The 27797-nt window shown below is 36.7% G+C and overlaps 1 protein-coding gene across 1 annotated transcript in view; it reads left to right on the plus strand.

Moving 5' to 3' along the window:
- Positions 1–27797, plus strand: part of cdkal1 (CDK5 regulatory subunit associated protein 1-like 1) — a 210724-nt gene that overhangs the window by 167070 nt on the left and 15857 nt on the right. The window contains exon 13 of the mRNA XM_017409794.3: positions 23851–23934. Coding sequence (XP_017265283.1) covers positions 23851–23934 — 84 coding nt within the window. The remainder of the gene's footprint in view (positions 1–23850; positions 23935–27797) is intronic.

Genomic DNA, 27797 nt, shown 5'->3' on the forward strand with positions numbered 1-27797 from the left:
AGCAAATCCTCATTTTAGCTGTGCTGTTTTTACCCCTAGGGACATTCACAGTGTAAATCTGATGCCTAAAGTGGGAACCTGGCATGCGTTTTACAAAGCTGGAAACGTGCCGGCACTTCACAGGCTGAAGTTAATGGCTCTACTCACGTTTATCCATCAGCTTGCATCATTGTCTCCTTTGGTTTTGCATTAACATAGAAAGAATACAACCGTTTGTTTGCGTCAGTCAGGATGTAGATAGGCTTCAATCTGCCAACATGCAACTAACTGGCTCAAGATATGTTTTTTTTCTTTATTCCAGTTGCTATTAGTATTGTAAATGACATTATTTAAGTGTCAGTACAAGTGTTCTGTTTGTTTTTTAATGTCTGTGTATTACTTGTTGTGAATCAGATTAACCCTTTGGGACAATAAGGATAACTGAACCTTTTAAGATAATAACATTGTATTTCAAAACTTTTTGACAAGTAACTTAAACGTCAGAGAGTTTATGATGGTTCAAGCGAGGCTCTATGAGCTCACATGAGGAAAAGCACTGAATTTATCTTCCTTTCTTTTAAAAAATCTAAAACGATCCAAAGAATATTTCTGTGAAAAAGAAGTAAAACCACACTTTTTATGCCTTCTTCAGAGTTGCCTCTATGTATGTTCACACATCCACCCATAGCTGTTGTCCAGCAGAAACTGGGTTTTCAGCGCCTCTGGTATAGTTTGTGCCTAACATCTGAGTCGAGGGGTGGTGGGAGTGTTTGCAGGGAGGGAAAGTGAAAGTGGCCGTGAACAGAATGAGGGAGGGGGGGGGCTGGGCCTTGTGTTACTAAATGGTTTTCTCAAAAGGAGAATGAATGCTTTCTTATTTATTCAACAGGCCTCCTGTTCAGACAGTATCTTTTGAAAAGGCGAGTGTTTTGTTGTTGATGTGTGTGTATTTCTTTCTTTTCTCTCTATCATGCAGCTGCTCTCAAAGAAAATTTGTGTGTATGTGTTGAGTGAATATAATAAAAATTATGATAAATTCTCTTAGTTTCCATTAGTTCGTGCTGGCCCACTGCTAAGGCTGTTTGTGTGTATGTACAAGTAGTGGAGCCAAATCTGAAGAAGGCTGAAAAAGTTTGTTTTTTAAAGTATTTATTTCCTGTACTTTGCATTTGTATTGTAAATGTTATTGTGTGTGTTGTGTATGTTAGGCTGTAAAGAATGTGAGAATGTGATTTAACCTGTTCCTAACAATCTGTAAAATAAAGAATCTGAAAGCATTTTTATACTTAAATTGAAAGTAATTCTGGCTCATAGGTGGGTAATTTACTGCTTCTGTGAGTATTACTGTTTTGTATACAAAACAAGAATAAGTGTCATTTACCAATATCATTCTAATCTTCTATTTTAAACAGAAATTTAAATCCTGAATTATAATTCAAATGAAATTATCCAGTTCTGTGTACAAGGTTTTCAGAGAAAAGAATCTTCAGGACAGTTTCTGTAAGTGAATACGCTTCAATCAGTGCTCCTTTTTTGACAAAAGGTTCTAAATATTTACCAGTGTATGCCACTGTTACTTAAAATAAAAATAATCACAATTTTTTCACTTGAGGTAAATATTACCTGGGCGGTGGCGGCTTAGGATGTAAGGGTTTGTCCTGTAACTGGAGGGTTGCCAGTTCAAGCCCCCGCTCCATCAGTCTCAGCCGTTGTGTCCTTGGGTAAGACACTTCACCTGCCTTGTCTACCGGTGCTGGTCAGAGGGTCTGGTGGCGCCTGTGTCATGGCCGCCTCACTTCTGTCAGTCTGCCCCAGAGCAGCTGTGGCTACAGTGTAGCTTACAGCCATCAGTGGATGAATGGGTGAATGAATGTAGTGTATAGTTCTTGGGGATCCTTGGACTAGATAAAGCACTATACAAGTGCAGGCCATTTACCATTATTTTTGGATTCAAATTTTAAATGTGTAGTCTTGTTGATTATGAGACAGATTGAACAGCAAAACGTTTTTTTCTAATAAAACACCTCAAAAATACTAATCCCAATTAGTTCAAATAAATCTATAGCAACCAGAATAAAAAGAGCCCATTGCCACTTTGAATTATCTCACATTAAAGATTTCTTAGTTCCTCAGTTTAATATACTGAATGATGGAAAATTCTTATATAAATCCAGAATTAAAGATAAAATCCCTGTTTTTTTTTTTTAAAAAATCAATGAAGAAAAGTCAGGTTTTAAACGTGTCATTTACAGGAAAAGATAAGCTTTCCTGAGCCTATAAAATGAGAAGATAAAGTAGCTAAACATAGAAACTTGTGTTGTTTTTTTCATTTTCAAAAGCCAAAGTGAATGAATTATTCAGAAACGGGCTGAGTAAGTCTTCCTTCTTGATGAAGTGTGTGTGATTTTGAATGTGCAACTCTGTGATAAGGTAGGATTTAAGTGGAGGTCGTGAATTAAGTTACCCATTTGAAAACACCCACAGACATGCACATGAGATAAGATCCAGGTATTTGTTTCTTCATGTGGCGTGCTTCTTTTGTTTGTGTTGCTGTTTTTATCTGTGTTAGCTTATATACCGTTTATCTCAGCCTTAGTTATGATCATGAAGTTAAGAAAAGAAATAAAACGAAAGCATATAGTGACATGATTTATAAACAGCAGAGGACTTGTCTTGCTTGATGCTTTTTGTGCCCACAGGCCTGCATGAGTCAGTGTGATGTAAATGTGTATAGGTCAGTGGAGATATAAGGTAATAAGTCGTCTGAGCAGCAGGCTGATATACTTTTGTAGACTGGCTGAGTGTTAGGCATTCACACATACACAGTATTGCAGTGATTCGGGCTAAATTACACAAACTTTAAAAATTCAGACAATGGATGAAATGGCCACTGCATTGTTGAAAGTGTCTAAATATTTTTCAGTGCTATAAACCTACACGCTGACAACTTTACCAACAGAGCGAAGCAAACGCGACCCAAAACAGAACAAATTAAATATCATATCACCCTCTGCTTTTCATGCCAAAGTTTAGACTGAGATTATTTGACATTGAGAAACGATGGAGTTGTAGCCAATTTGGTCAAGCCTTGAAAATGATGTTGTGTGTGATGAAATTATTTACTTAAAAGGTAAGCTTCTGTTGACCATAACATCAGTAAAATCTTCAGCTGTAGTTTGTTTTAGAAGAAACTACAGCAAGAGTTTCAGATAGTTTCCTGTTTATACATCTCTTACTTATCTTTATCTTTTTCCCCATCTCAGGTTTATTTCCTAAAGCTTCGCCACAGAGAATGTATACTACTAGATATCCTGGCAGTAAAATGAAATAAATCAATAAATAAAGCTGTACAAAATGATTAACTGTCAGGTGGTTTTAGAGGTGTGGATGCTTCACCACTGTCAAACTATAAATCTAAAGCTGTCATCGAAAGAATCATCAGTTTTTTGCGGATACAAAAGCACAAAGCTGAAATCAGCTGAAGCTGAAATTATCAAAAGGACATTTCAGGATATCTTATCAAATGTTTATTTTTATTGACAAAGAAAGAGTTGAGAGGAATGCAGTGATAAAAAGTACTTTAATTATACCAACTGAACATCGGTATAGCTTTTAAGAATTTCATCTCTTCGCCTGAATTTGTTTTTTGCTGGTGACCAGCAGTTTTCTTCACAAGTATCTCTGTCCCTGTTTACACACACACACACACACACACACACACACACACACACACAATGGAGTGATGTGGCTGACCAAACCTCATTACTCACTTCTCTCTTAAACAACCAGGACAGCTCTGGACAATAAAGTAGGGAATCACTAACAGATAGAGTCAGACAGAGGAACAAAAACAAACACCTCCTGAAGAAAAAAGCAGAATATTTACGGTGCTGGAAAAGAAGAATAATAAAACAAAACCAACAGCTTTGACATTATTTCTAGTTGTTCTTGTTTTTGCCATTTTCAGTGGAGTTATCTCTCCATGTGTTGTGTCTAGATTAGTGGTTGTTTGCTGTGCGAAAGGCCTGTTAATGGTGTGTTTAGAACTAATAAATGGCTGCAATTAGTAGAAATGCAATGATTCAAACGTCGTAGTAAACATGCAGCAAGGAAACAATGAACTACAACGTGGCAACATTGACTTGGAGCCTTTGTGTCATGGGATGTTTTGATTAAATGTGCTGAAACCGAATTAACTGTCCGCTCTCTTAAAACAGTCTTAATGATAGTCCCAAGGGCCTATGCCTGAAATATTATTTGCTTTTATATATATATAGGTGTTATAAATTAGATTTTTCTTCTTCTTCATAGTGTTTTAAACAAATACACTGTATTTGCTTGCCTCTTTTCACAAACACATAAACTTGAGTGATATCCTGTTCTTAATCCCTTGGGTTTAATATGATGTTGGCCCACTCTTTGCAGCTATAACAGCTTCAGTTCTTTTGGGAAGGCTTTCCATAAAGTTTAGGAGTGTGTTTCTGGGAATCTTTTACTATTTTTCCAGAAGCGCATTTTTGTATTTGCTGAGCTCTTGAGAGCGACCCATTCCTTCACAAATGTTTGTGAAAAGGTGCTTGATTTTATACACCTGTGGTCATGGAAGTGATTGGAACACCTGAATTCAACGAGTAGGCAATATAGTGTAGCTCTTTTTGGTTTTATTATACACAGTTACAGACTCGTCTTTATACATTTCTTGACTTCTCACTTTTAGAAATCTTGTGATGAGTTCATCTAGCATTTATATAATAATATAATTGATTGATAACTGAAAACGATTTACACTTGCCTATATGTTTTCACATATCTTTATGTCTTCTTGTCTCAGTGTTTCCCTGTTCGGCTCGCTGTCTCTTACCTTCCCGGCCCTGAATACTGCCCTTCGTTCTGTGTGTTGATGTATGAGACAGATGTACGAGGGCCAGACTTGTTGAAACGAAGTAGAAGTTGTTTGATGTCGTGCCAGTGAAAAAAAAAAGGACCATAAGCTTTAATAAACAGTAAAAAGCATCAGGGATTTTCTTTTTTTTTTTTTTTTACTAGAGCCGACAGGTTTTGTTTTTTGTTTTTTTCAGCCATGGTTGTATTTCATGTTTGCCAAAAAAAAGTCAATAAAAAGGTGAATGGGTGCAGGTGAGGATCAAACGTTGGCTCCTGGTGACGGTTTTGTTGCCCCACCTACTGATTTTATGGGCTTTCAGGCAGTGTCATGATAGTGTCTTTTATAATACATGTTATGCATTATTTCACTGGTGTTATTCTGAAATTAAAATAAGAAACTAATTGTAAATACCCTGCACTTAATCGCATTATTTTGGAAATGAGAAGAAGCGCACCTAATATTGTTATGATGGCGGAGGATTAGTTTCATCAATAGAAGTGGTAATAACATGATATATTGTTTTATATTATCTATCATGCTTTGGGGCCTTTTATGTTCAACACATATCAGGTAAAACAAATTAATCAAATGCTTCAAAAGGGAATGACACACTTTATTCTTTTCCTCTTCAACTCCTTCATGTCATAGGAGTTTAATATGGATTTCCATCATTTGCATAGATTTCCTTTCATATACTTTAGGTCCAAGCATTTTTAATTAAAGGAGTCTGACTTTATCCCTCTCCCCCTCATTTTTTTTAATATTGTTATGTCTCTCAACCATCTGTCTTTGAGTCCTATGTGTTTTTTGTTACTTAGTTAAAATAAGCCTGGCTTTGAAAGGAGGGAGCAGCACCCTGAGGGCCTGTCAGCCAACTTGATGATGTGACGCTTCTGTTAAAAGGAACCAGGGAAGATCAAGTGCTTAATGGCCACCTGTGTGTACTGTATTTTTTTTTTTCTTGCTGCATGTGAATCCCTCAATCTCCTCTTGTTTGAAGTCTTGTTAAGAAGAGATGAATTTATTGCTTTATTTACTTTAAATATATTTAGCATATATTAAGCAAATCACTGTCACTTGTTTGCTGAATAAAAGGTAGAGAGAAAAAAAAGGAAATAGGTGTAACAAATTGGTGTTATTTGAGCCTAATAGTATGTTCAGATAAGGTCCCTGTTAAAAATACACTTATTTAAACAATGAAAGAAGTTTTCTTTTATGTGCAATATGTCCAGACATGGAAGCACAGATACAAGAAACTTAGACTGGTATGGGTATACTTATTTCAATGAAAAAACATTTTTTAAACAATCTGCTCACATTCATTTAATGCACTCAATGTGCCAGTGCCTGAAAAGAACATCTAAGTTTATTTTACATTGCATAGAACATTTAAGATCAGAAACTTCTGGATGCAACTTTTTTATGTTAACGCTTGAATCAACATGATGCAGAAATACTGTTTTATGCCTGCCAAAAAGTGTCATCTTTGGCATTTTGTGGATGCAACTAAATAGGGAAAAAAGTCTATTTTAGAAAGGTAATAAAGTGCCAAAAGATACTATTTAAAAATTTCTTTCTTAAATAGTTTGTCTTATTCTGACACAACACTGAGCATCCTGTGCATTAAGTGTTTTTTTTTTACACTTGAATGCTTTATAGACATGTGTTAAGTGGCTTAATGTACAAAAAAAATCTATTTTTGAAAAAACAGGTACATACAAGGCTTTAATTTAAAACGGAACGAAAAACAGACAATGTTCAAAGGAAAACGCACAGTGGACCTTCAGAAAGCCTGGAGAACTATTGATCAATACCACTTTAAAAGGTTACAAGCAAGTCTGGCACAGGCTGTACTTATAGTCTGCACATAGGCTCCTCTGAGTGTTTACGTGAGGGATGATTGAAGACTTTGGTTCAGGACTGTTTGTGCCTGAATGTGTTAATGTGCACACTGTGACTCATTTGTGAAAAGAGAGAGAAAGATGTAAGTTCGAACAAAATAAATAAATAACCGCGGCAGCATGTCAGATACAGGCCTGTGGGACAAGCTTAGATTAAAAATGGCCACAAATAAAAGCAGGAAGGGGGGAGCATGACACCAAAATAAATAATTAAATAGGGGACAGACAGTCCAGTTCCAGTCATCTCCTCTCATGCAGAAGCAATGTGCTGCTTTGAGCACAGTCCTTTCCAGGAACTGTAGCATAAACAAATTAAGTCAAAGAGTCCTTACAGCTCTTTGTGTGTGCATATCTGGAGTTGTATGTGCATTTATTTGTGTGTATCCTTGAAACAGTGTCTTTCCAAACCCGTTGCCTTGGCTGTATGTGCGTGAGTGTGAGAGTCAGTGCTTGTATGTGTAATATCTCTGTTATGGCTTTGACAGGAAGGCACGTCTTTCCACGTGCATGTGGGTGAGTTCTTAGTGCATTCTGACTGCTTTTACCCTGAGGCGGTGTCTGTACAAGTAACTGCAAGGCCACATTGTAATTACATTATTTGGAGACTATTTTTCATTCGGACAACACACGTTGAAGATGATTTAAGACAAAACCAGTTGGTTTTATTTCTCCTGCGCTGCAACATCACACATGAAAGTCTGTGTCTTTTGTTAGTTTGGAAAGAATGTTTTCTTTTACTGTTTGGTAATTTGTCAGCTGTTTTTTAGCTTTTGTCCCTAGTTGTGTAGTATTTATATTAAATATGCTGTGAAAGGTGGGCAATAATGCCTGTGTCTGTGTGCGCATGTGTTCCTTTGTTTGTCCTCTTAGAAAAATATCCCAAGAACCACTGGTCAGTTTTTAATGAAACTCTCATTAAGTAATCACTGGCTGTACATTTGTTGATTAACTTTTAAAATCAAATCTGGGATGGAAGACGATGGGCGTTTTTTTGTTTTTTTCTTTTTTCTTTTTTTTTTTTTTCAAGGAATGCTAAGCCTTCAATTTTATCAAGTGTAAAGTCTCACATATTATTGCTTGAATGCATTTGCAAGATTCAAGGAACAGACTAAACAAAAAATTAATGTTTGAGTTCAAGTAAATCTGACTTTCAGGACCAACAGAGATATGCAGTTTATTGGAGTCAACACTAACCTTTCAGTCAGTTAACAAGAAATAACCCAGGGCATTCATATTTGTGTATTTTATAACTGTAAAATAGGAAAAATAATTTATTTGATGTGTGTGGTGTGGTTTTTCTTTCTCAAACAGCTTCACTTTGTGGTTCAACCCTTTAAAATGATTTCATCCCTTATTTACAAAGCATTTATTAGTCATACAGTTTTTCTCTAAAGGCAGCTGAATAACTATAAATTTATATGCCACTATTAAATTATAGGAAACACCAATCTACTGAGCTTTAACCTTGTTTGGACCCTGGAAGTAGTTTGTAATTTTGCTGCATTATCAGCTTAGAGTTGTTTTTTTAGCGTTTGTCTTAAATTAAACATGCATACTATATTGCTTGAGGCTCTAACAGAACATGTGAAGCATTGTTTGTTTGTTCACATTTTATGAGGTATACTTTCAGGCTTTACACAGAGCCGAAAGTCATTCTGTGACTTGTCTAACCATCTTGAAAACTATCCGATAGCATAGCTTATTTTATGAGGAGATAACATTTTGCATCGTGATTCATGCAAGACTTTATTGAGGACACAGATTGTTTATGTAAGTAATGTGCCATAAATGAGCGGATAACCTTTACTGGCGAATATGGATCAAATTTAGAGCTGTGCTGAGGAGTTGTCGAGGCTAGTTTAATAATCTAATGTAGTGTACAGGCGTTCATGTCCTTTGACTCTCGCATGGGGAAATGTTGTTGACAATAGAGCATGACAGTGTGTGCCCATTAGCAGGGTTGTATTTGGAGTTGACCAAACAACCATAGATGTATAGGGTTGTTTACACATCAGGTCTACCATAAGCCAGTATACCAGATGAGATGTTTATTTGTAGTGCGCATTAATTCATGTCAATACAGGCAAAAACAGATTTGCACTCATAAGCAAGGTCACCACAGCTGCTCACTGAAAAGAAAGCTTTAAATTTGCAGGAGGTTTAGTGGATTCTTTTTAAGCCTGAAAACATCTCAAACTCTTATGGTCAAATTTCAAACTGCTGTATACAGCTTGTATGTAAGACATACTCAGATTCGGTGTTTTGGTGATTTATCCGAACACATATAACATGCAGGGTAGATTAAACACACACAAAATTATGTGTAATTTTAAAATTGGGTGCCAGAATAAATAGCTTTATCTAATCTGTTGTGCAAAGTGACAAAATACCTTGTGTTCCTGCTGAGTGCAGTATAGGGATGCTGATTGAAACATCTTGCAAAATGATATGTTTTCACCAGTATCAGCTACTCATTCATTTTTCTTTGTTCTGGTTTATACATTTATTGCCAAACCTTTGTATCGTGTCTGTTTGTGCTCTGAAGTCTGACTTCTTTTCCAGTTGTTTGCTCATCATTTTACATGTAAATGTGAATAAAATGTGTATTTGTATAAGGTTACAGTAGCTTGGGTGACTGCTCCATGTATAAATTTACACACCCCTTCAGTGCCAAAATTTATGTGTGTGTGTTTTAGTGGCTAAAATTTTGAAAGGACATTCTAATTCAGCTCAGGCCTTAGTTGTTTGGCCTGGCTGGCCTGGTTTTTACATAAACAGGCTGCACTGGCCGTTTAGTAGCCCTGACACTCTGCCATATGTCATCCAGGGCCCCGGCATCTGCTGCAACACAAACAGATAGCAAGATAACAAGGGACACATTTTATGTATTTGCACAGAAATACATTTGCATACATTCACACAGGAACACACACACACTTTAAAACAGTATATTTCCTCCATCTTATTCATTGTATTTACACAACAGATTTAGATCAGCACATGTACTTATTGGTCAGTGTACCTGCTAGTTGTGACAGCTTTTCTGAGCTCACAGTCGTCAAATCCTTAAAAAAAGACAAGCATTGAGTCTCATTCACAAACAAACTGTACAGGTTTTAATACAGAATCACTTTAATATTTGTCCAAGTACACAACCTTCAGGTACTTAAGATCTTCCAGCATGTCAGTCAACCACAGTGAGAGCACTTTAGTTCATCAACTTGCCCTCTTTATTTATACAAACCACTTGCACCATATTATGCTGCTCATTTGTATATCTGTGCTGGAACTGCACATTTATTCACTAAATGCTTTTATTACATTCATAGGTTTCTCTGTTGGTCATAAATGCACAAGATCTTGATTCTTAACTCATAGAAGCTCAATTTGACCCATTTTATTCTGCTGTTAGTTGACACTTTGTGATTATTGAATGCCATACCTCACACTGAACACCTGAAGACATTGCAGCATGCTTTCTTGAACTGGTTACATCGGATCAGTAAACAAGAATGCCCATATAAGCAGGACTACAATGTTAGCGGCATGTGTACTTCGCGGCCGTGAGTGAATGTCAAGGGACCGGGCTTTTTATCTATCTTGTCAGCATCTGATGTCTGTTGGTTTGAAAGGCACAGCTGTGTGCGAGCAGACTATTCTCTTCAAGCGCCGTCTGATTACAACTTGCTCCCTTTAATTAAAGCTCATTATGTCCGAGTGTGTATGCATGTGGAAGCACGTGTGTGCCAGCGCTCCGAGTCAGTTCAGCCTGACCCTCCTCTTTGCCATAAATCAATCAACACCATTGAAGTGCAAATGTTTCTTTCTTTGGTTGTCGTGTTCATATTCAAGCCCCATCATGTTTAAGTCAATCTGACTGTTGCTAATAAGGATTTTGACTACTCTCCTTTTAAAATTAGTTGAATATTTGATCAAGTAATTAACGAAACCTTTTGTTAATCTATATAAATGGCAATTTTGGGGGTTTCGTTTAGGATTTATGGCGTCATTAATTTTGTAAAGTATAGTTGTGTAATTTTGGCGAACTGGTAATAATACATTTTACAGTTTTAAAATTTTGCATTTTCTAAAACTTTAAAGGCATTTAATTGACAAAACTCTGTTGGCAAAACAATTCAAAAACGTAAATTCTTAAGGACAATTTATTTTTACAACTTTATTTTCACATATAAATGAAGCAATGAAACAATATCTTTGAATACTTATTTTTTTGCTGTATATGCTAAACATAAAGAATTGAAGAAAAATGCAATCTTTTTGACCATTTCAAAACCAAATTAGGTAAAGTTTTGCTTAAAAAGTATCAATTAAGAAATGCAAGCAGCTGTATTTTGCAGCAGTATGATGGTGTTAAATCTGAAGTACTATGATCACAAAATGAGTAAAGCAGCTTTAATTCCCTCCACATTGTCTACCAATTATTTTCCGTGGAGGGCTGTTTTTTTGTTGTGGGTTTCACTCTTTTACATTTAAATATTCTGTCATCAGTCTTTTCCTTTTACTGCAGTCTACTGTCAATATCTTCTCATTCGGTCTATTTAGACTCCGTATTGCAACACCAGGGCTGATTTGAACTGGACGCTCTTGGTCATGGTTTTATCTGGTTCAGGTTGATTTTGACGACTTAACAGAAAGCCTATTTTTTTTCCTCATTTCAGTATTATAAAATAGAAACTCAGATGACTTGGATTGTTACCTTTTCCACTACTCTTCTGCCTTCAGATTTTCCAAATTACTTCCCTGCTACTGTCTACCAAAGAAAACATGCAAACAGCTTAAAAAAAACTGTTTGTCCTTGGCTACCTGAGTGAGTTGTGAAGAGAAATGAATAGCACTTGAGAATTCACTATTGTACGAATTCAAAATATACTGTCAGATGTTGAGGACACAAATATACAGAAGCATGCAGTCACACACAAACACATCCTGACAAAGAACTGTTGGCCAATGATGGGAATAATCATTAACCTCACAGATCACTTCTTTCCCCTGCGGTGCTGTGTGACTATGGAAAGAAAAAGGTGAGGCACAAGTTGAGTTTACACAAAAACTAAAATGTCTTTTATATGATGACAGATATGGTTTCCTTGACATAAAGTGAACTTGTTTTACTTCTTGTTCAGTCAAAGGAAAAAGGCGCACTGATGTGAAAGATGAAAGTGCAACAAACCACAAAGGCAAGTCACCTTTAGCAGAAGTATCCACAGTTTAAAGATTTTCTAGTATCATTTTACATATTATTTGATGCATTTTCGTAAAGCTATTACCATCTGTCCTTGAAATAAATGGGGGAGGGGGATCTTAGGGGTAATGTATTGAAGTGGTAAACTATTGCAAATTGCAGCCTATGAAAGGATCATAGAGATAAATGACACTTCGCAGTGAAACACATTTTACAAAAAAGGGATGCAATTCCTTTTACAAAGACTAGATGTATTAAAAAGGCTATTCATGATCTCGATTTATAATTTACGACTAACCAAACACAAGTGAGTAGTTGTACATCACCATTTATACATATCACTTAAATATGGCAATACTTTATTGTTCAGCAACTTAAATGGACACTTTCTAAAGTGGGAATGTTTAACAAAGTCAGTGTTTTACCTGCAGTAGACAGGCGTCAACACGCCCTCAGCTTTTGCAAGCCAGGAAAGATTGATTGATTGCAGTATACACAAAGATCATAAACAAAATCTGTTTTAACCATCATGCTTAACAGGGATTCTTGTAGGATGTTTTTGCTTTATTTTTGAAGTATCACATGTATGTTGTGAGATAGATACATCTGTTTTCTTCCCTCTTCACCTGGTCCCTCCTGTATCATCACTTTCCTGAAACCTATAAATACAGCAAGTTAGGCAGCGATTCCTCCTTTAGTTCCTGGAACACAGGTAAGTGGTAAATTCACAAGCAGCCGTATGTCAGTTTTAAACAATAAAATGTTATATTAACAAAACTTTTCAAACTTATTTCCAACCAAGATGTTATGTCCAATAATATGTAACAATGCAAAACATAAACAAACCCAGGAGAGTAAATGTTTGCAGACAGAAGATGAGGAAATGGTGTTCTCACCCACTTTTCCACACGTATCTTAAACTTCAGAGGAAACTGGACAAAAGGAGGACAAAAACACAAAATACACAAAACTGTTTGCAGCTGCTGAACAGTATCTAAAAATTATGTAACTATGAAATACCAAAGAACAGGGTTCGTACAGGTGCTTGAAATCCTTGAAAATGCTTGAATTTTAACAAGGTGTTTTCAAGGTTTGCAAACTGCTTGATTTCTGTATAAAGTCCTTAAGTATTTTTAACCGCACAGTTTTTTTTATAGAGCACTCTAGAAGTTAAAAATCTTTCTTTTATATTTTTATGTTAAAGGCACAAAGATAGGGAGCGGCCATTTTGCCATAATAAAGTCTCAAAGCCTCACTGCCGCTCAGAGTGAATTGTATTTGGAGGATTTTTTGTTCTCCGACAGGTGTAGAAGGTGTTTGTGAGAGACATTTCAAAACATAAAATTTTGTTATATTTTCGTTTACTTTGTCCCTGCTATATAGAATACTATCACAAGACATTATAAATAACAGAAATTAATAATTTTGTATGATAGTGAACTGAAATTGTCTTCTTGAGTTTAAACATTGTTTTATCTCCAAAGTGTGGTGCTGGAATAGTTTGAAAATTTACCTTGAAAATGCTTGAAAAGTGCTTGAATTTTACACTGGGAAAAGTGTAGGAACCCTGAAAGAAATACAGCAAACCACCGACACAAGTACTGAAATTTGTATTGTCCTTCACTTGATACAGTAGTATCCCAAGTTTTTGGCTAGTAGCTGTTTGAAAATCAAATTGTTGGTCCAAAATAATGTGTTTTTCTTTATAACTGTATTATTTGTGACATTTTTAGAGATAAAACTAACAATATCAAAACAAATTCTATCTTTAAGACACCTTTTTGAAACACAGCACTAGTTAATCCCTTGAGTTAGGTGCCTCAGTCATAGTTCAGTGTGAAGTGGGTTAAGAAATAAAGACACGTTTCTGTGCCGTAGTCTTGTAATCCTGAGGCTGCAGGTTTCGAGCCCAGGTTGTGGCAGGAAGGGCATCCGATGTAAAATAATTGCCAAATCGTTCGTGCGAGATTGCTCGCTGTGGCAACCCCTGAAGAAGGGAGCAGCCGAAAGAACAACAGGTATGAACATGTACTGGACTGAAAATGAGTAAAACAATGCAGCCAGAGATCAAAGGCAAACTTTGGCAAAACTACATTTTCTGGAAAACCTTTGCTGAAAATGATATTTTCTATTTGTAAGCAAAATATCAAAGATTAATGAATGTAGTATTGTAAATTAAGCCCTACTTTTCTTCATCACATTTATTTGAACAATTCTAAACTTTTATACATGAAAGGGCTTTTTAATGTGTTTCTCAGTCACACAGTTGTTTTGCTGTTCTCATTAATCTGCACTTGCAATATATTTTGCTCCTATGTAATTTGCAGTTACTAAAAACTAAGAAAGAGAAGCAAGGAGGGAGAACTAGAACTTGCTTTAAAGGACATGATCCAGCTTTTAACCCAAACAAGCATTAGAATTAGCCTTGCCTAAAAACCACAGGGCTTGTGGATGAAAAGATGAGCCACCGGGATGGCCTTGTAGTTTTTGTTTATTATTTTTTCTCATTATCACAACTCATACGTTTCTCAATCTAATATAAAAACTGGACGACTAGCCTTGAACAGTAATCAGACTGATTTGCCAGATAGGTCTTTGTATGCATGTATGTCTTGTTGTGTCTTCAGGTGTGCCTTCCAGTGATAATCAGAATTACGCTGGCTTTGTAAGTGCGTAACCATCAGCTGCAATTACAGATTATCATTGATGAAAAGATACTTTGCACATGCGTTTTCCCCTTTTTCTTGGTTTCAAACTCCCTCTCTTACACATATATACAAATAAATTAGACACGAGGCCTCCAGGTCCACAAACAGACAATGAGCCTGACGATCACAGCTGAGCTCCAGTTCATACTGTAGTTGGACACACACACACACACACGCAATTTCAGACTCAAAGATGCTGCGACGCCAAAGGCTTAGTTCCCCACCACCCCCACCCATCACGGACACAGACACCCACACAAAAGATTGCACATTTACTGTGTTGAAAAAGCCCCACAGTGGACGAATAAATAAAAGGACCGTTCAGTTTCCAATCTCTTTGGTTGTGTCGAGTTGCTTTCTTTTTAGTCAAGGAAAGAATAACACGATCAGTGGCTTTAAAGAGGTAATAGAAAGATGTTTTTGAACTTGTCCTTTTAACTGTGCGTTTTGTTTATGTTTGCGATAATGCTTCTATTAATTTTTCTCTGAATATTTTTAAAGGTCGCAAACAGTGAAGAAGGAAAAGTGGGTCATGTCCGACTGACATTTACCTAAAAAGCCAGGCTCTGAAATTTCTTCATTAAAAGTTAACGTAAATACTTAACTTTTTTATCGTTTGTGTAAGAGTTTCATTCATGATGTAAAACACTGTTCCATGCACTTAGTCTTTTTAACAGTGTTATGATGTTGTTCACTTTAAGTGTGCATTTGATAAATTAGTTGATGTGCTTGAGCTTAAAATATTTGAGATGTTAAAAACCAAAACTCAATGTTGCTCTGTTTAACATAAATCCACCCACATGCTTTTAACTGTAATCTGTACTCAGGCTTTTCTCACTTTCAGCACATTCTAATCTCTGCTTTAAGGGCTTTTCTTTAAACTTTTTCATATCCAAGTAAATGTGTTTTTGGGTTGTTTTTCTTTTTTAGATTTCTATCTGTATGGTGATGTTTATTTTAGTAAGTGAAGTATCTGAGGCTTTCATTTTGCGTTTTCTGCCTCGTCTCTGTTTTGATGTGATTTATTCCAGCAGCTCAGACACTAAACAGCCTATGGGCTACTGTCACAGGCCTGTGTGTGTGTGTGTATTTGTTTGTTGGTGTGTGTGTGTGAGACATCTATCTGTCTCTCATCTGACAAAAGAAATCTGTCACACTGGTGGCAGACTTGACTGTCTTTTCCACTAAGATGGCAAAAATTCACGAGACAGTCGTATGTTTGTGTGATTCTGCACACATACAGCATCCAGACCCACATGTTAGGTGTTAGATGTATGCAGGAGCAAAGCACAGCATCATCATGATCTGGAAGCCATTTTTTAAAACAAAAATGAACCCCCCCCCAAAAAAAAAAAAAAAAAAAAAAAACCCATACAAGCATTGTGTTTGACAGCTGAGTATTATATGTTAGAAACACTATTTCACTACGGTTGTTTCATGTTTGCTTTTTTTATTTTATTTTAGTAACACCCACTTAGACTGGATGAGGCTCTTGCTACAATGTAGAAAACAGCCAGAACAGGGATGGTTTTTGTAGGGTCTTGTCGAGGAAGATTAATATATATGAAAACTAGTTGTTCACATGCAAAAGAGGAGTTTTGAGTGTCACAACCAACTGGTTGATTCACTACGTGAAGGTGCTTTTTAAAAGGCTGAGTTTGCTTGCAGTTCCTCACTCTGAAGAAGTCTTTTAGATAAAAGATGAAACGTTACAACAAAGAAGAACCCGTCCAGAGGACCTGACTCAGCCTTGTTAGATTCTGCGTATTATCTTTATTTTAGTACATCCACAGAATCGTTATCTGCTTCTAAACCTCATGCACTCATGTGACCTCATATCATCACACTCCCTCCCACGTGCTTCACTGTCCAGACTAAACACTCCCTTTGGTTCGGTTCTCCTGACCAGCCCCATCTAAGCTGATCAGATTTATCTGACTCTGATTAGTCCAAAATGTGTATAGAGCCGAGGTACCAAGCACACTTACCCTGCCTGATGTGGTGTGAAAAGAGTCTGCTTTGTTTTAATACATGTAACAATGTAGGTTTTAGTCTGAAAAGCCATGAAAAGGGAGAGGGGAATTTGAAACAGATGTCAGCAAGAGAACTGTTTTGATCCACAGTGTTGAAAGCCTTGTGTGAGAGTACAAAAAAATACAAGATGATGTTAATTTTTATCAGCTGAATTATTGATGTAATTCACAACTACAAGTTCAGCGCGCATGTGACTGATAGACATAGTTGTTTTTCCGGAATATGTCATAGTTGGGAATCGCTCAAATGTTCACAGATTTTGGGCATTCACTTTTGCATTATGTGTAAATTGTTGGTAATAGCCTTATTCACAGTTTGGATAGAATGTCTTGTTTTTCTCGTCTCTAGATTTATGAATTTTGAAAGCAACTCGTGTTGTGCACTAACTTTATGCCAACTAAATTAAATGAAGATAAACTTGCTGTGATCCACAGAGAAATGGATTAATGAGCAGCACTTTGGTTGAAGAGATCGTGCGCAGTTTTGTTTTTTGTTTAAAGAGGATTTTATTACCATTTACCGTGGGAAGGTTTCAGAGCAGGTTTTCACAGCTGATTAGGAAACTTGCTGTTATAGTGCATCATGTGCTAACCTTCCTTTTGTTTACATTCTTCAGTGGCCTCTCTCTGAAACTTTAAAGGTCTTGTTTGACTAAGTTTTATGACCTCAACTGCCACGAAAACGAACCACAGAGCTTTGTTTATTTTGACAACAGAAAAAATATTTCTGAGACTTGGAAAGTGTTTAAGGGAATAGCATGAGAAACATTTCAGCCTTCTTTTTAAGGCTAAAACTGAAGGAAAGGTTTGCTTACTATGCCAAAAGTGTGATGGAACAGTTAATGTTTCATTTTAATTGCTTTAACCTGCTTTATGTTCTCTGCACACTCACTTTCATGTCTCTTTTTTCCCTCATGTTATTGTGTTGAATCTCTTCTCTATATACTCTTGGAACTGGCTATTCAGCTGTATTTAGGTGTAACCATTAATGTCTGTAGAGCGAGAGGTCTGGCTTGGTGAGCTTTGGGAACGCTGCAGAGGGCCTGAAGGTGGGTTATGGATTTGATGCAGGTGCAGCAGCTCTGCGTTCAGGCAAAAAAAACTTTCACTTCTCCCAAACGATTTGCAGAAGGACTAGGAGCCAAGAGCAAATTAGAAGAGTGGTTAAAGCCTCAAGGCACATGTTCTAGCATACTCACAGCTAATGAGGCCTTAAACCTGTGGGTATTTATAAAGGTGCACAAGGTAATAGGTATTAAACTAGCCTAAAGTAACACTGTTTAATGGTTTGTCTAAGTATGTATCTGTGAGTCTGGAGCTAGAGCATGTTAACCTGTTGGGTATGTATTTTATGGGTATCTAGAGGTTTTATTTTTTTTCCGTTTTGGTTAGGATTTTGTTTTTCCACAAATACTTTCTTCTTCGTACAATACTTCACCAAGCACATATACATCAACAGTTTTTGGCCACACTTTATACTTCAATAATTGCTGAACACATGCTAACTGAATGGTGAAGTTACTCTTTTTATCCAGACAGCTAAATGTTATTATTATTATTATTATTATTATTATTATTATTATTATTATTATTATTATTATTATTATTATTATTATTGTTTATCATTTTTGCCTTTTACTTTATCAAGATGTTTGGTTGTGACCTTTCTCTCAGCTGCCACCTGTGAGGTGAGAGGAAGTGCATCTGCATTTCCATGCAAGCAGATGATGTTTTCATTCTAGTACAACATTCGAGGAAGAATGTCTTCATCCAGTGGTAATCTAAGTTTGTTTGTTTGTTTTTGTTTGGAGACAAACTGTATGTTCCACAGAGGTCACTAAGGGAACAGGTTTGGTCACCTGCCTTCATATTCCTTTGTCAGAATGTGCTCTTCTGAAAGATTCAAGCCTCAGATGGAAATCTGACTGTGCTGCAAAAAAAGCAGGCAATTATAGTATCAGTTTACAGACAGGAAAAACAACCTCCAGCTGCTGCTAGTATCTCAGATTTAGATAGAAAATGAATCACTTGTGCATGTGTATGAACATGAAGTGATTGAAGTAGACCACAGATCTTTGTAGAGAATTGCATAAGATATACCTGAACATTCAAAAAGACCTTACAAGCATTTCTGACTCAGCAGCTTATTGAAGTTTTCTTTTTTTATTTGCATCAGTTTATTGTTACTACTTTTTAAAATGTCAGTCTTTTACCCCTTCTTCTTCCATTTGTGTTTCACTTGATCTCCATTCTTTTATTATTAGTAAAACATTCTGGGTAAAGAATTTGCGTCGAGGCCTTTTTAGCCCAGTTTATTTGTAGAACTTTGATCTGTGTTGATCTTACATTTGTCTCTACAAACATAACCAAAGCCATCCACAATCCCCGCAGTTTTTGTGGCCAACTTTGAAAAGTTTGAATGTCTTTGAATCTGCCTTTTTCTTGTTTTTTTTGTCTTCATCCGTCTAGAAGCTTAATCAAATAGAACCTCCAAAAGATCAGGGCATCTTTTTTTAACCCTGTTAAATCACTCCCCACAGTGATTGTTTTGCAGGCAACAAAACACAATCTCTTTCTCCAAGTGGCTTCAGAAATCCGTGTTTGTGTGCATGAGACTGCGCTGGTGATTACATAAAGTTTAAATCATCCAGTCCTTTCATTCGAGGACAGAGTTTTACCTTCTCTGTGGGATTCTTCCTAATAAGACATAAACCAACTAGTTGTTATTGGTTCTTCAAAGTCAGATTTACTGTATTTACAGAGAGTCAATCACAAACAAGAACTGGATTTAATTTAGCAGAAAGTTGACATAAAAATATGAGTCCCAACTGCTTTGACTGGTGCCACTCAGAAAATACTTAAGCATTTCTGAATAGGCTGATATCTGAATTAATGCATCCTCTTTAGAGGCATAATCTTTGTTTTTGACATCTTAGTGGATTAAAATGTGGCTGCCCTATTAAAACAACAGTTGTGGCCAAAGAAAATAAAACTGCCTTTTCTGTGAATTATTCTCTGCCTCTGCTGTTTTTCATGTTGACCCTACACCATGTGTTCGCTTTACACTCTGCTCGCAGATATAATTCAGTTTTACTCTATAAAAGGCCACAGATGCAGAGAAATTGTTTGGGTGTGCAGATAAAAACGGTTGATTAGAATTCAAAGCCACATTTCTCTCATTATTCCTGTTATGATGAGGATTAATTATCAATTAAACTCATGATTCCACAAATCTGCAGTGGATCTGCCTCGTATCAGGGGAGGTTATTCACTGGATGGTGAAGTGAATAAATGCCTTGGTGTGCAAAGACTTTCATGCTGTGTTTGATATGCTGTGACGTGTTCCAACAGATGAAGTAAACACAAAGCTCTCGCATTTGCAGCTCTGCAAGGAAATACAAGCAGTCGCACAATCCAAAACTAATAAATTTATTGCAAACACAGAACATGGTGCGGAGCGCTAGGGCTGATGTAGAGGGCTGCAACTTAATGACTATTTTAATAATTAGCCTGTGGGTTATTACTATAATTAACTGATTGCAGATCAGATATTTAAAAAAAAGTTAAATTCTAAAGAATTAACTAAAAAAACATTTCTCATTTTGTTCCATATTCCCAAACAACTCATACCCTCAAATATCCTCAGTATTTTAGGTAATGACTGCTAATTTTCAAAGCAAGCATAGACATTACAAATAATTACAGTACAGTAAACAAATAATTGAAATGAATGGAGAATAGGAATGTAGCTATGAAGTGGAAATAGAGTATTGTAACCTCTAAGCAGTGTACGTGTTAAACTATTATTCCATTTTTTGTTTTAAAGAAATAAATTATTTAATTTGCCTGTTGTTGCTAACCCATGCAGACCCATTTGAGTTCTCATCAGTCACATATAGCCCTCCTTTTTCCAGTGCATCACTCAACTGCTATGAAGTATATAAACATTAATGAAAATCTTTAAGCATATTTGATAATGTAGAGCATCTGTCAGCACAAAGCTGAGTGGTTCAGGCTCAACAGCTTTTCCTAAACGCCCTGAAGGAACATTGCTCAGCACTGAAAAATATTGACTCTGTGAAAAAAAGGTTATTTGTTTGTGGAGTTTTAGTGTAAAGTGAATGGTCAGTGGTTATGTTTTCCAGAATTCTAAAAAGATAATAAACACTATATGTATACTGTAAGAAAACTAAAAAGAACAAGGAAAAGTTTTTTTTTGTTTGTTTTAAAACCTCTTTGTAAAAATAGGCTTTTATGCACTTAGTGTTCAATGAGAGAGGCTAAATAAAATCCTTCGCAATTAACGTGCTGACATTTAGTTATTTAAAACGTCTGCACTGTGACATTCTGACAAACAACACACACACACACACACACACGCACAACCACAAAAAAAATACACTAAAATCATTAAAGGGAATGAATAAGGATGAATGGAATGAGGGTGGAGAGAAGGGATGACAAAAATGTAAGTGGATGGAGAAGAGGTATAAACCAGAAAAGGAATGCCCAGAGATAGTACAGAGGCATGGAAGCTAAAGCACAAGTCTGGAAAGAGGGAAGAAAAGAGTGAGGATTATGGGCGTCTGCAAAAATGGAAAAACCCTGGGCAATATGTCAAAGCCGTGACTTCTAAGGCTCTGACATATTGCCAAGGAAATGATCAGTCAGCACAGTTTTAGAGTACAGAGCTCATCACTGACAGATTTTAAATGCTAATACTTCCTGCAAAGCCTACAGGACACCCTGTTCCCAACATTTTCAAATATGTGCTGCTGATATTTATAACCCAGGTGCTTCTGAACTGCAGAACAAGTTCCGGAATTGGTGATCTGGGTCTGAACTTCGTTTATTGTAGTTTTCCTTACAGTTGTGAAATGCGCATTAAGGCTTTGATGGCCAAAATAATGTGGAATTAGGAATTTTTAAGGTGTACTATAAATGCATCACAAGTCCTTTGCTTTCTGTTGGTGCTTTCCAAAGAAAAGTAAATTCATCAGTCTTTAAATTTTATGTTTTTACATCGCCTATTTTCTCCTTCAAGTCATTTTGTCTGAAGGTAAAAAAGGATGAATAATTGTTTTTGCTTGTAGCTTTTAGTTGCAACCAGGCTGGAACCACTCCATAGAGGTTAGGGAAGACAAGCAGTGGTTTTCATACTGGCAGTAGTCTGAGTTTGTTCAGCTCTTTGTGAGGTGTTGCTGTTTCTCCTCCATCAAAGTGGGGCTGTGCTGTGAGTGAGCAGAAACAGGAGTTCAACTCTGCAAAGAAAACAGCTTAGGATTTAATGCATTTTACTATATTCACTCATTTTTATGTCTGCGTTCAAAAAGTATTAGCTGACTGTTGTCAAAGTGTAAAGAAGATCAAACTGAAGGACTTGCTTTCCTTGAAGGAATTCATATCGCCCATCGCCTTTGAGTTCGAGAACAAGATCATCTCATGTTGAGAGAAGAATTGTATCCATTTTGGTCAAACCTTGAAAATAATGTCACAAAGAATTTAATTCAATATCAAGATGTCACACTCTCAGAGCATGTTGTAAATGACTCTCAGATACTTTCACTTAAAACTTTAGTTCAGTATTTGTAAACTTCACAGAGTTGTAGCCATTTTTTGTGTTTGCTAATATCAACTAGCTGTGGCATCCATCTTGAATTGAATCAAATTGAAAATTTAATCAGTTATAGATGTGCAGATGTAAGATTTTTGCTAAAATCCATCCTGCAGTTCATGAGATATTTTGCTAATAGACAAACAGGCTTGACTCAAACAGTTATTGCTAGTTTTAATCACAGCTCTTACATAATGAGTAACACTTGAAGTATGTGTTGTGAATGACTCTCGGCTATAATCACACCAAATTTCAGCACACAATCCGTAAAATTGACTGAATTGTAGCTATTTTTGTCTTTTCTCAGGTGAGTTGGCTGTAGCGACCATCTTGAATCAGGTTGGCTTCAAAGGTTTATCAATTCTAGAGGTGCATTTAGTGATCATGTCCCGAAAGTTTCATTAAAATTCGTCCTGTGGTTTTTGAAATATTTTACTAACACAGACAAAAACCTCATTGTCCACCTTTGCCTTTCAGCAGTGGGCGATAAGATGTGAAAGCATCTCGGTTGAGTTTTAAATCAATAAAGAGGCACTTCAGGAGATACTTTAAGTTATTGTGACAGCAGCTATTCACTGATTTCACCCCCTGCAGGGTTAAAGTATTACAGGTAGACACAATTCAAAAAGTAAAATGTTAGTGAGAAATTTTTGTCATTGATGCTTAGCTTTGTGTGTAAATCAAAACAGAGGTGTTTTATTATTGCCATTATTTTTCTTCTTCAGTATTTCTTTTTTTTAGTAACGCTCCCCTCTTAATTTTATCTCTTGAAGTCAACATTTTTACCAGAAGTGTACTTTTTGTTATCATGTTCAATATTAAATTGCGGGACTGGAAGGCCTTGTAGTATTTGATTTTCTGAATTTTTGAATAGACTATTTTCTGTCCGCATTTGAATCGTATCCTTTATGAACTTTTTAATTCAGTTTTCTTTTTCCTTTTTTTTTTTTTGTAAGGACCTGAGTTGAATAGTGCTCAGCGTTGTCTCTACAAAGTGCTAAAAGGAAGTGCCCTGAAATCCTTGAAATTGTAATTAACAGGTGAACTGCAGTAACATAAAACTTAAAAAAAAAAACCCATGTAAGAGCAAAACCTTTATTGCGTTTGTGATTCAAGTGAATAGAAGCATAACTGAAGAAGCCTGCTTCTCTCAAATAAAACTAAGGACGTCTCCAGGACAAAACCGTTAACACGTGGCCTTTGGTATCATTTTGAATTAGACATTTAGAAGAATCTGCCATGTTCGGTTTAGTTACTCTGTAAATGTATTCTAGCAGTATTTTTCTTTCCATAGGAAACATTCTGGCTATAAACCAAAAACTCTTGAACAACTCTTGAATATTTGGTACTAAAGAAAAGATCATTCTGAAGCGCTATGATTAATTCAAAAACAAAATACCTTTATTACCTCGTGCCTTTGTCTTCAGATTAATGTTTCCTCTGTCACAAAGTAGCAACTATAGACTTTATTTTGTTAGACAGTGAAAAAGAATGATTCTTCTATCGTTTGTTTTTCTCTGTTTAAAGGTGGGCGAGAGGCAACACGTGCTGGTGACAGAGGAGTCATTCGATGCTCAGTACTATGTGGCTCACAACAAGTTCTACGAACAGGTAAGTAAGCTGCGTAGTTCACTTCTGTCTCGTATCATCTTCACTCTGTTGGCTAAAGACACATTTGTCCACATTTAACTGTAGCACAAAAGATGTGATCAGTGTTTTTATGTATTTTTTTAATTATGAGTTTTAAGATGAAAATCTAGTAGTGTAAAAATAAGTCATTTCTCCACTTTAAGGCAGAGCTGAAAACTTTAAAAACACATCCGATGTATTGTTTGTAGCTGAATTCTTGCCGTTAGAAAGCACATTTAACAAAATAGATTGTTTATTATTTTTTATCTATCATAATCTACATGTGGTGGTAAATCTGAAGGGAATAGTTCAGATCTGTTGAGGAGATGTTCTGTGAAAAGGGTATGAGTAGTCAGTATCTTACCTGCTTTAGATAGCTGAGCTACTTTGGGTTGGAGAAGCAGAGCACTGATGAAGCTAACAGCTAATCAGAGCAGATTACTCAAACAACCTCTTCAAATGACAACAATTGAAAAAATGTCATACCAGCTCAAAAGAATGCCGTTTTCTGAACTTTTACAGTGCTGTCAGTTTTGCACTAATAGCTATTTACAAAGAAGTTTATGGTTCTTTACATTGATGACTGTGGAGGTTTTCAGTCTGTTACCAACAATGATTCACGTGAAACACTAAATACGAATCAGAATGTGTTTAAGTGTTTCTAACCAGAGTAATGAGCTGATAGAAAAGAAGGGTAATGTAAAAATCAATAAAATCACATATGCTTGAACCAAACTGCATTACTTTTGGATCTGACAGTTTTTATATTTTTATTGCACTTAGTAATACATTTTTTACAAAAACAGATACAGTCTTGAAGCATATAATGCAAAGTGACTGCTGTGTGAAGGTTTCTAAAATGGTGTTTGCATCAAATTTTTAAGACTGGAGTTGGTTTACGACGGGCTACAAACTGCTTCGGCCTTCGCCCTGCTCTTGTTACCCTTAGCTTGATTGTCCAGTCCAAACTAATCTCTTTTTCTCCAAATTGAGGTTGTTAAAAGAGTTGTTTACAGCAGGTAAGATATTTTCTGCTCAGAAGCTTGCCACAGAACCCCACTTCAAATAATCAAAACTATTTCTTTTATGCTACCTCACCCTTTATATATAACACTGTCTGCTGAGCAACAATAAAAGTCTGTCGACACACACAATGGCTACATTCTGAAGTAGTTTGTGTATAATGCTCCACTTGTTGAAAACATATACTAAAGAATGCTGTAAATTAATCTGCATTTAATGATTTTTTTTTCTTTAGGATCTGGAGCGTAAGCAAATCTACATTTTTACATTTTCACACATAGAGAATTAAAGAGGGTTTGCATTGGCTGTCACAGGAGTTCTCACAGCAGGTGTCAGAGGCTAAGCTTGTATTGACTAAAGTAGGTTAGCTATAATATCAGCCATACTTACTAATACACACATACACACACACACACACACCCTACGGTGGTCATGAGAGCATTTGGCAGCTGATAACAGCAGTATTTTTTAGCTTTTTTTTTCTTCAACATTAAGGTCAGCCCTAAAGACATATACATTCCATGCACACACACACACACACACACACACACATATTCTCGCACGCCAATCGTATGGCTTCAAAGACCCTCAGTCAACCTGTGAAAAAATTCACTTTAAAACATCTTCAAATAAATCAATTTCCTCCTGCTTTAACCATCATCAGAAACATGTTTGAAGTTATGTTTTTTATTAGCAGAGAGGGCAGGGGATGGTAATAATTTTTCCTCCCTTCCACTTTCCTCCCCTCCCCTCCCCTTTCCTCCTCCTGCTTTGCACCTCCTTCTCCAGGCTATAAACTTAAGTTACAAGCGTTACTCGGTTCATGCATGCGTTGTTTGAGTGCACACTCCATCATTTAAGTGTGCACGTGTGCATATCCTGGCAGATGTGTCAGTGGACTGTACCTTAAAAGAGATGTTTGATGTTTCCTCCTGCGAGCCCTCTTGTTCTCCTAAATTACACTTAAAAAAAAGAAGCGGATATGTGAACACACTATATACCCAAATGTCACTGAATCGGCCCCCCCCCCCTAAAGATTCTTCCCACTCCCACAGGAGACAGACATGTAGTTCATGCATTACAAAAGCTTCACAGAAATCAGTATGAGTTGCAATTCATTTTGTATGATGTGATGATTTTTGAGCATAAAAGCATCAGTGTTAGGCAGAATAAAGTCTGAGGGGTAAAGAGAGTAGATAGGAGTAAGTGATGAGGGCAAAGGGAAGCACAAAAGAAGGCTGAAAGGTGAGCTTCCACTGGAAAGAAGTAAGCACAAAGTTATAGAGACGTGTGACTGGGATTAAGTGGTCTGGTTTCACTTTACACAATTAGATTATATCTGTTCTGGCAATTATATTAGGGAGGTTATCCAAACCACCTCAGTTTGCTCCTGTGTGTGTGTTAGCAGTTAAATGAGGAAGTAGGAGCTGGGGATTTCCAGTGAAATTGGACATGGTCTTTCATCATTTAATCACCACGTTATGGTCCAAGAATGACCCTCACCCACTTCCACAGATGCATACACATCCTCACAGCTGCCCGCCTCTCATCCCTGCTGTTCCACCTCGCCGCTCGCAGTCTGGTTGCTGGCTACTTTCATGCACACACACACTCCGATAGGGGTCGGAGTGTTCAGCAGCAGGTGTGTTGATTGGACAGGTGTACGGCTGGCTGTGTGTCTATTTGGCCCGTGCTCCCTCTCCAATCATATTCCACCAGCTGGATAAAGACTGACAGATTAACACTGAGGCAGGCACAGTCCTGCCATCGCAGCAGTGACAATCTCTCCACCGGTTCATATGCTATTGTCTGCACCGTCAGTGACTTAGCCCTGCAGAGTGGTGTAATGGTTAGACAGACCACCAGATGATCTGACTCAGCGTGTAGCCTCCATGCTGATGTGAGGCACTGAACTCCCAGAAAGCCCACGGCTGCAGATTCCAGCTATTGATCTGCTGAAGGAAGGGACAAACAAAAAGAGATCATTGTCCTTAAACTCATATAGCAATTTAATTCAAATAAATTGATAGGTGTTGTGTCAGTTTGCCGATAAACGCTTTAATTGATGTCCTTATTTCCATATTATTGTTGATATTTTTAAAGGAGACTGCTCATATTCAGAAAATCCCCATTCTTTCGCTTGGGAAATAAGTAAAATCTTTCTATATGCTTGAAAAGAAAAGTGAAACTTCAATAGTGAACATAATGTACTCAGGTTGTACATCTGCAGTTTAGAATCCCGCAGAATAACACAGATCAAACCATCCAATTAGTATTTGCAAAGAGAGACTGAAAAAAGTGAATAAGTGCACACATTACATCACTTTGTGTTTGTCAGCTTTGTAGCTAGTTTGAAAAGTGTTTTGAAAGGAAATAAATTTTCATATGATTTTTATTTACAGGAATAAGTCATTAAGAGCAAATTTCATTTCACGGGGAGGCATAATTATAAATCTTTGTTTTCTCTTCCCTCCCGCTGTGATCAGCCAAGGTTTATAGTTGCCATAATGAAGTAACAGGAAACTCAAATCCCTCTGGTCTATATCGCAGCTGCTGCCATACTTTTTGACCTTGAGGGCTTATATAAATGGAACTGAAAGTACTGGGTTTTTTTTAGAGACTAACTAAATAATGATGTTGGAAAAAAACAGTTTTGAGCAGCAGTTAATTGAAAATCTAATTGACAGATGTTGGGTAACATGCAGAGCTTAGACAGCTTGGTGAAACAAATGTTTATGCAGCTCTGCCTTTCATGAGAAATCCCAGAAAAGTGCTGCACTGATGCAGATTTGCTCACTAAGTGAAATATTACTGGATAATGC

The sequence above is a fragment of the Kryptolebias marmoratus genome, linkage group LG16, assembly GCF_001649575.2.
Source record: "Kryptolebias marmoratus isolate JLee-2015 linkage group LG16, ASM164957v2, whole genome shotgun sequence".
Classification (NCBI taxonomy): Eukaryota; Metazoa; Chordata; class Actinopteri; order Cyprinodontiformes; family Rivulidae; genus Kryptolebias; species Kryptolebias marmoratus.